General features: G+C 36.2%; 2 protein-coding genes across 2 annotated transcripts; one reads left to right on the top strand and one right to left on the bottom strand.

The window, feature by feature from the left end:
• The first annotated feature begins 536 nt into the window (after positions 1–536).
• On the top strand, positions 537–4,313 carry LOC6644733. Its single transcript, XM_023177095.2, has 4 exons — positions 537–683; positions 3,150–3,361; positions 3,642–3,821; positions 3,883–4,313. The coding sequence occupies exons 1-4, from the start codon at positions 672–674 to the stop codon at positions 4,265–4,267; spliced, it is 789 nt and encodes a 262-aa protein (XP_023032863.1). The 5' UTR covers positions 537–671; the 3' UTR covers positions 4,268–4,313.
• Positions 4,314–6,310: 1,997 nt separating this feature from the next.
• On the bottom strand, positions 6,311–8,639 carry LOC6644734 (Meckel syndrome type 1 protein homolog). The gene is made up of 2 exons (XM_002067529.3): positions 7,513–8,639; positions 6,311–7,446 (listed from the first exon to the last, which is right to left on the bottom strand). Exons 1-2 carry the CDS (start codon positions 8,593–8,595, stop codon positions 6,349–6,351), a joined length of 2,181 nt encoding a protein of 726 aa, XP_002067565.2. The 5' UTR covers positions 8,596–8,639; the 3' UTR covers positions 6,311–6,348.
• Between the last annotated feature and the right edge of the window lie 857 nt (positions 8,640–9,496).

Here is a 9,496-nt window from a genome sequence, read left to right as displayed (position 1 = left end):
CGTGTATGCTAATTTGATGATGGCGGTTTTCTAAATTTGTTTTTAATTTTTTCTCTTTTATTTTTTTTCTTCGTTTTTTTGCCCAGAAAACCAGATTTTAAGAAGCTCTCAAAAAGTATCGGACCCCCCCGCAGCCCATCACGAGCCATGCCCAAAAACCAAGACCCAGACTCAAGACCAAGACCAAGTTCAAGTTCTTGTTACAAAAAAGTCTTGGACACAATTTTTGAAAAGGTTAGAATCGATGATCTTGAAGCAAAGATTATGAAGATAATCCATTCCCTTGGCCCCAAGTTCAAGACCAAGTTACAACGATGATGATGATGATGATGATATGGAGTCTTCGTTTATGCCATTCCCTTAGCTTGGCTTAGCTTAGATTCATTTATGTCGCTGTCGCTGCTGTCTGTGCCTCTGCCTCTGCCGCAGTCACTGTCGACGTCAACTGCGGTTCGTTGTCCGGTCCGGTTCGTGGATAGCAAAATGATGATATATAAGGAAACAAGAAGTCGCTTGATTTGTATTTATTTGTTAGAATCTGTGCTTAACGCACCTCATCTCACACGCTAATCACAATCCATATATATATATATATATCCCTAACGGACAGAGTCCTACAACAACAACAACAACACCACAACAACAACAACAAAACAAAACACACAAGAATTATGAAGAGTTTTGTAAGTGTACACACCAAAAAAAAAAAAGTGCTAACAAAATATTAAAATTCAAATAAAGTTAATTTTAATTTTTTATGGTGATAATTGAGATAAACAAAAAAAAAAAGAAACACTGAAAAAACCAAAAAAGAACAGCAGAAAAAAAAACACAAAAAAAACTGCAACAAGTGTCTAAAAGTGTGAATAAAAATTAAACATAAATTTAATATGGAAATACTCCAAAAATGAAACTAGTGACCAAAAAACAGAGAAAATAACCGCCAACTCAAACAAATTTTACTTTAGAATTGTACAATATTCATTTTTTTAAATTTTTCATAAAATTTCTTCAGTGCCAAATTATTGTTAATTATTATATAGTCAAGTGATCCTTAAGACAATTTTGCCAATCGTTCAAATATTATCCTTGTCTCCGTCTGATTTAAAAAATAACTAAATTAACACCATCAAAAACTCATTCATAAGGAAATTTTTTGTTTTATCTTATTTTTTTCTTAATTTTTTTTTTTGCCGGTATGTTAATTACAAATCAAGTTCTATGCTCCATTAAAAGAAATCTATTTCAAGGAGAACAAATAAAATATAGTTCAATCGTTTCATATTTGAAAATTCAAGCAAAAATTTAAATGATAGTTCTTCAAAATGAGAGATCCTTTTTAGGCAATGTGATTGAGAATGCTCTGAATACATAAAAGTTCAAAAGGTCCTTAGAAGTCCGAGTAATTTGGCAAAAACTAAGTTACCAATCCGATTATTCACAAAAACTAGACCCACATCCCAAAATTTTTCAAGTTTGGATTAAATATGCGAGTTTTCTTTACTCAATTTGTATCTAAATTCATTAAAATTTTATCAGAATTCATCTTTAAAACTTACAAATGCCATTACAATTTGTATATAAAATTATTTTGATCAGATCAAGAACAAAAATTAATTAGAATATTTATAGAAAAACATTTAATAACAAATAATTAAATAAATTCATTCGAATTTTTTAGCTAAAACCATTAAAATTTGTATATTTTTTTGATTAGTATCAAAAATATATTCTAAATTCTTTGTTTTAAAATTCACAAAAAAAAAAAAAAACAAAAAAAAATTCATTAGAATTCTTTGAATTTGTATATAAAAACCATTTAGATTTTGTATCTAAATTAATTCAAGTTTAGAAACTTTTAATTTTAGACAGATCAGGCAATTTAGAGTGCTGGACAGGGGAGTGGGGGGTTAGCACGTTTTCTGATTTAGAACTTTAATTCTGATTTTCTTGGCTCGCAAGTAACTTAATGAATAAATTGTTCAGTAATTCAGTAATTTTATTTGTAATTCTTCAATAATTCTTAGATAATGAACAGTTAATCTCATCATGTCAGTTTAACACGTTTTTTCGAAAATCTTTAATATTATAGATACATTTATGTAGGTACTCTTCGAAGAAATTGTAGAATTGGGGAAATCTAGGATCACATATTTTCTATTTGGTGTCAGATTTCATTGAAATGTTTGAATTTTTGTATGTAATATTTGAAGTCTTTGGCTTTGTCGCCGTTTTACGACGTTTATTCATATTAAAATACTATTTTTTTGGAACTGTCAAAGCAAGTAAATTGAATTCCCCTTAAATGATATATCCTTCAGTAAAATTCGATAAATATTAGATAGTTTTCAACGCCCACTGACCATGCTAGTAAATTAGGCCTAGACTCTAGACTCTAGAGAGAAACGGGCCAATTAAAGCTATATTAAAGTTTTGACTACCCCAAAAAATGAATTGTTTAAAATTTATTGAAAAATTTTGATTTCTTTTCCATAACCCAAATCAAATATAAGAAATCTCAAATATATATCGAAACGGTTATTAGACTTATTATGATGACTGTGCAAATCAAATAAATCAACTCGCATTAGCACCAAAACAAAAAACCAATACCAACATGAAAACTTATGGCAACGACCTGTCCTTACCCTTTACACTAACTAAACAAGATTTGTAATAAGCTTAAGAGTTGTTTTACTTAATTTAGTGGCTGATATGAGCAGGTTCTAGTCTAGTAGTTTATAGCATACCTTGTCTGTGGTCTGATTAGTTTACAGGGTATACATACGTATACGAGAACTTGCCAGACAAAGAGACGCTGTGGCGACGACCCCCTTCCCTCCCCGCCCCTAACGTTCGACCCATCGAAGGCAACACGAAACGCCAACAAAACGCGCGCGCATCTTTGATTAATTGCCATTAAATGCAAATGCAAATGACCAACGAGAAGAGCCAACAAAAAATTAAAACATTAAATGCAAAGCATTTTGACTTTGATTTATATCTACTTGAAAACTCCAACCAAAACATCACCGAATCTCTGTGACATCTTCTATTTGGAGGGCGAGGCAATCTTTTCATCTATCTTGAGTGACATCTTCGTTTCATTTTTGACTAATTTGGCAATTGTTTTGGTTCTCTTTTTTTAGCTGCTTCTTTGCTTTGTGGCTTTGGCGGTGGCCGATGTCAAACATTTGACAGATCGTAATCTGGATCTATTTAAATATAATCCCAGCGATATTTATACACTGCCCGAGGATATTGATGATGATAAACCGGCTGTGCATTATAGCGGCGATGTGATGAAGGCCAAAACCGAGAAATTCCAAAACTTTAATGCTGGCAAGAAATTTAAATTGGAGTGAGTTAAAAATTATATAAATAAATATATAACCTAAATATAAGAGTAGGTCATATTATAATTTTTATTTTTTGCATTTGAAAAGAACTTTTGTTCAAGGACTTTTCTTTCTTAAAACATTTCTATTTGATATGGACATTCGATCTTTATGAAATTTGGCACAATTATAATTACGTGTATTGAGTTAACAGATATTAAGTTTTTTAAGAAACGCTTGAAAAACAGCAAAGTTATAAATTTTTCACATTTTTGCAATTCTATTTTCGTTTTTTTTGAACAGATTGAAGACCCAAAACGGTATTGAGGTCAGCAGTGTGGGCAAACTGAAGGACGATAAGACATTTGTGGTGAGCGGCTCATACTCTTTCACTGGAGCCGATGGCAAACGCTACAAGACCCGCTATACAGCCGATGAGTTTGGCTACCATCCCATTACCGAACTCGATCTGGATATTCCCGAGTAAGTAATCACCCATTTCCCAATTTGAGCGATGTAATTGATTTGTGTGTGTGTGTTTTAGACCTCAACCCTTGGCTGCCGCTGGACAAAAACCCGCTGTCGATGCTAGCAGTCTATTGGGCAACAAGAATCGCTTCCAGTTCCTCAATCAGAATTTGAATCCCGAACAGGCTGGACCACTCCGTGGCAGTGGACAGAGCGGTGACGATTACAGCTATGTGCCCGAACAGGGTGGTGCCCATGGCAATTTGTTTGGAGCACCCTATGGTGGCGGTGCCGCCACTTTTGGTGCCCAGAGCGATTACTACGGCTCGGTTGGCTCTGGTAATCCATTTGGTCCCGGCAGCAGTGCCTACGGCTCGGCTGGCAATGGCAATGGCTATGATTATCAGCCACCTCAGGTGCCTTTGATTACTCCGTCACGTGAATACCTGCCCGTGGCTTAAGAGTACTTTACAACAAATCCACTCCCAATTTACCTCCAACCCCCGCCCTCGTCCTCGTCCTTCGTCCTGGTAAAAATCCTCGTCCACCCCAAATATTTCCTACAGTTTTTGAACCCTAAGCTGCAAGTATTTAGTTTTAAGTGCTCCAATTCTCGAATTCTCCGTATATAGCGCAATTATTATTATTTTGTTTAATAATTTTTTTTTTTTTTTATAAATCATTTTTTAGTGTTATACACAAAAATATATAATCTATTATTAATTTCTTTCGTCCTTTTACAAAACACAACAAAAAAAAAAAAAACAAAATGAAAAAAAATAAACAAATCAACACTCCCCCTCCCTTCCCTACCCCCCCCCCCAAAAGAAACGACACAAAACGAATCTATGTATATACACTGAGTGATATTAGTAGTAAATAATAAAAATGGCTAAACTAACTTCAAAAAAACAGAAAATGTTCCAAATTCAATATTTATCCTAGTGCATTCTGATTGCCGGTTTGTATTAGAGGTGAATGAACAATGTTTAAAATGAATGAAACTGAATGAAATGAGAATGAATACTAGTTCGAATGAATGATGTTTGAGGAGCTTTTAAGGCCCATTCACTTAACAACATGTACAAACTAGACATCTGCATGATTTCATTCACATACTAAATAAAATGAGTACACTCGAATTAAATTGAAGTGAGTGTGTGGGAGGCTTATACTGAGTAAGTGTGTATGAGTATTACTCATACAAAGCAAACTGAATGAGTATGAATACTGCTTAAAACGAAATGAGTACTTAGACAGCATTCGGACAACTCGAATATCCCATTTCAAATTTTGTAAATTTCCATTTTTTGTGTCGAAAGTCTACATACACCGAAATCCCTCCTATTAATAAGGTAAAAAAAAACAATGATAATTTGTATATTTCAAGACTCTTTCGACAAATTGCTACTTTGTAGGTCTTCCTTATTGCTCAGAGTTTTATAAACAGGATCTAATCTAGGCAACAATCGGGTAACTTAATGTACGTTTCAGAGCACCTTACAAAAGTCCTTCAAAAAACAAAACTAGTAGGCAGAAAAGGACGAAACACATCGCTAAATGTTATTAAGAGGAGGGATTTCGGTGTATGTAGCACTCTTTTCCCAGCACTTTTTCTGCTTTCGAGGTGTATGTTGACTTTTTTGCTTGACTGTATGCATGTTTCTGTAAGTACAAAAAAAAAGAAATAACAACAACAAACACTTTGTCATTCGAATACATTCGAGACCTGTCAACTCATTCGACTCATTCATTTCGTTTCAACATAGTGTGACTGAGTGTAGCCTGTTTCTCACTCATACTCACTCAATTCATTTCGAGTGGTGTATATTCGAATATGTTTTTTTGCTAGTCATGCAGATGTCTAGTACAAACTGAATGTTTGTTTTCGAGTACTCGACAATTGAATTCTTATATAATTTGTAGTCTTTTATTCGTTTCAAAGCTCTTTTAAGAACTTCAAACAAAGGAATCGGTGTGAATAAATCAATCAAATCGTTGAAAAACTCCAAGTAGTATTATAAATATTCATTGTATTCAAATTATTTTGAGCATTTTATTTAGTGCAAGGCTGGGACTCAAATACGAATCGTAGTTTCAATAGTTTGAGCCATTTTTGAAGACACATTGGTTCATCTGTCAATTGATTTAACTCAAATTCGAACCTTAGTCATGAAAAAATGAGTTATTTCATTTTACAGTGCACTCATACTTATAGATATTCATTTCACTCAACTCTCAGCTCGAAATATTCATCTTAAAATTTCTTGTTAAATGTGTCAGATGTCTAGTTTCTATCCCATTTTAAAATAGTTCCCTAAATGTGTAAAGTAAATTTTTATCCAAAAACGTTAAGAAACTCGAAAGCAATTTCGAAATGAGCTTGTGATTTCATTATGTATTAAATATTTTAAACTTAGGCTCCTTGAAAATTAAGTAGACAAAAACACAAGCTATGTATATTCAATTCTAGTCTTAAAGAATCTTCTAATTCATTTCTAAAAACAAATTATGTAGCATACATCTAGGGATAAATTGAGGGCTACTGCCGACCCAAAAGCAACTCCACTCGATCTCTGGCCTCAGTATAGGCGGCCATCACCTCATCCAGAGTGCTGGCCTTTCCCATTTCGGCCGTCTCACTGTCACTTTCGAGCAGCTCATTCAATTGCTGCTCAGCCGGTTGACGTTGCTGCAATTTCTGTAGACGAAGCATCAAGAATCCTGTACTCCGCATGGCCTGGCTTATATCAGCATTCAAACGATTATGCAGACCGCCCTTTAAACGCAAATTATTCGGATTGAAGTAGCCAACGAAATCGAACAGTTTACGTCCACCGATAAAATAGCGATTCATATCATCCAACCAAGTGCCCAGAGGTCGCATGCATTGCAAACGAATTGCCATGGGATTAAGTGGTAATGGGGTAACCAGAGAGAATGCATAATGGGCATAACCCTCACAGCGTTCCCTCTGCCAGCTGTCGATGCTAATCACCTCGAAATAGATGTGCAATAAATGCTCGGGATTGTGCTGTTCCTCGCACAGGAGATTCAATTGCCAGCAATGGGAGAGATGGGCTAATCTCTGATCGCCAGCCTGCATGCATGTGGCTGTGGCGCCACGCAATGGGAATGGCTCCTCCACATTGGTGGAATCGAGAATAGTATTATCCGGCGGCTGGACATAGTAACGTACATGTATATTGGCATTTTCAAAGTCTTGAGCCTCACTCAATTCGAACATTAGCGAAATGCGACGCATCCGCTTTGGTGGCAATTCAAAATGTAATAAACTACGCAATTCATTGGCCCAATCTCGTTGTTGCTGATGATGATGAATTAAACGTCCTGTGGAGGCATCTGAGGGTAATTCCAAATCCACATCGAGATTATCATCTTGCTGTGAACTAGTTGTCGTTGTCGTTGTTGTTGTTGTAGTCACAGCAGTCGATGAACCAAATTCCGATTCTAAGGGATTGACATTTTGAAAGCCATAGGCATATAGCTGACTGCAATCGTTGTCACGATTGATTTTTATCATATAATCCAAATCATCGGCACTGAAATTGAAGTCCGGATAGACATAAAGCAAACCCAATGACGGTGAATACTTGAGAGTGAGCAGCAGAGTGTCAGCCTAAAAAGAGATGAAGAAGAGATGAAACCCATTTGCAATTGGAGTTTGGAGTTTTCCTTTAGGTACCTGCAATTCAGCATAGACATACATCAGTTGGAAGCCCTCCGCATGCAGTTGATGTGCCTCCTCGGGCAAGGCCTCTTCGCCATCGGCATCGATCAGAGTGTGAATGAGACAAGTGCGTGCCGCAAAGTTGGGATCCTCTATGGTCTGGACACTGATCTGTGACATGGGCAACGATGAGAGACCCGCATTTTCAGATAAACTGGACGTGGGCGTAGCATGGGCATTCCGCCGCCTTTTACTCTTGCGTGGCTTGCGGCGTACCCGTATCTCTAACGGTTCCTCATGAGCTTGAGAGTGAGCCAGCTCGTGACGTTGCTGTAACTCGATTATGTCTTGGGTCCAACGATGATAGCGACGTTGCAGGGGAGTAAAACAATTCCTCGGATCCCCGTAACGTTGCAGCTCCGAACGACTAAAGTGTTTCTGTTGCCAGCCAATACGCAAATTGGCTGTGGCTCCATTGCATAGTTCCTTATTGAGATTGTAGAATACTTCATTGGCACCCTGTGGCGTGGTATTGGACTTTAATTCATCCATTCGATATGATTGTGGCTGCTGATCCTGCTCCTCTTCCAACTCTTGTTGTTCGTCTTCCCCAGTCGCCTCCTCTTCCGTTTCTTCATGTACCTGCTCCATTTGGGAGCTGAAAACTGAAGTGGAATCCCCTGGCTGACGACTTCTTCCCTTGATCTTTCGGCTATTCCTTTGACTAAGATTACTGCTATTGCTGTTACTGCTGGCGGCTCGATTGCTGCCTATTGAAGCCCGACTTGTGGGATAACCACTACCAGGATTATAATAATTATAGTAGCCTTGCATGCCGTAGCTAAACTCATCGCTATATGGCACATAGATAAAGCAATCGGACCAATTGTCCTGACCATCGCCATTATCGCCATTCTCCTGACGCGGACTTGGCGATGGCGAGATTACGGGATAATGATCACTGTGCGGAGAATGCGGATTGGCTCCGTTGTATTCAAATTTTGGCACAGGCAGCCATTCGCTCATGTGTCGTAGTTTGATATCCAATTGAAAATCAGCCATACTACCAATAATACGATATATTCCCGTTCGTTTCATAATTGTTGGGCCTTTGGTTATTAACTATTTTTGTTTTGTTTATTGTTTGTTTACTAATAAGTTTCTATTTACTTTTGAGATCGGTTGTTATGGTAACTGTCAAAACGAAAAATACCAATTACGGTATTTAATATACCGAAATATAAAACTATCGATAGGTTTTAACTGACGGTGAATTTATTTCGAATTTAAATGCATACTTTCAGGCTCCACATATTCTTGTGCTGCAAATGTAAAGCTAACTTCATTTTCATTTCCCACGAAACAACTAGTTTTAAATCAAAAAGTTTACATGTTTGGATATGTTTTACAAACAAATGAAAATTAAAGTTTTTATAAGGTTTTTAAAAAGTTATTTTCTAGTACTTTTGACCATAAAAATTGGCAAATTTATCAATCTTGTGTCTAAAGTTTATCTTTAGACTTATTAAGCAATATTAGCTTAACAAGTTATTCATACTAGTGTGATGTTATGAAAACACTTGTTAGCAACTCCATTTAGGCCTTATTTAAAATGATACCTGATCGTTTAGTAACTTCTTTTTCATTAAACAGCTTTCTCTTGATATCGACTCTATTTATCGACAGAGCTTTGGAAACCTCCAAACAGTTAGAATACGTTTACTCACCACTCTGGGAGCTTTCGTTACAGCGAATATTCAATTTCTTAAAGCGAATATTCAATTCTTTACAGCGAATGTTCAATTTTTTACAGCGAATACTCAATTTATTACGTCTCCGGCGAATTCGGCCTTGTGGTTGTTGTTGCATTTGAGAGAAACTTAACTTAACAGAGAGCACCCCGAGCGAATTGAAGAGAGTCGTGGCGAAGTGTCTGCACTGAGAGAAAACATATGGTATGTTTTTTCATACATTTATATTTTATATTTTCATATTTTCA

The sequence above is a fragment of the Drosophila willistoni genome (genome assembly GCF_018902025.1).
Source record: "Drosophila willistoni isolate 14030-0811.24 chromosome XL unlocalized genomic scaffold, UCI_dwil_1.1 Seg142, whole genome shotgun sequence".
Lineage (NCBI taxonomy): Eukaryota > Metazoa > Arthropoda > Insecta > Diptera > Drosophilidae > Drosophila > Drosophila willistoni.
Note: the sequence above shows the minus strand (reverse complement) of the source record. Positions and strands in the feature narration are given on the sequence as shown.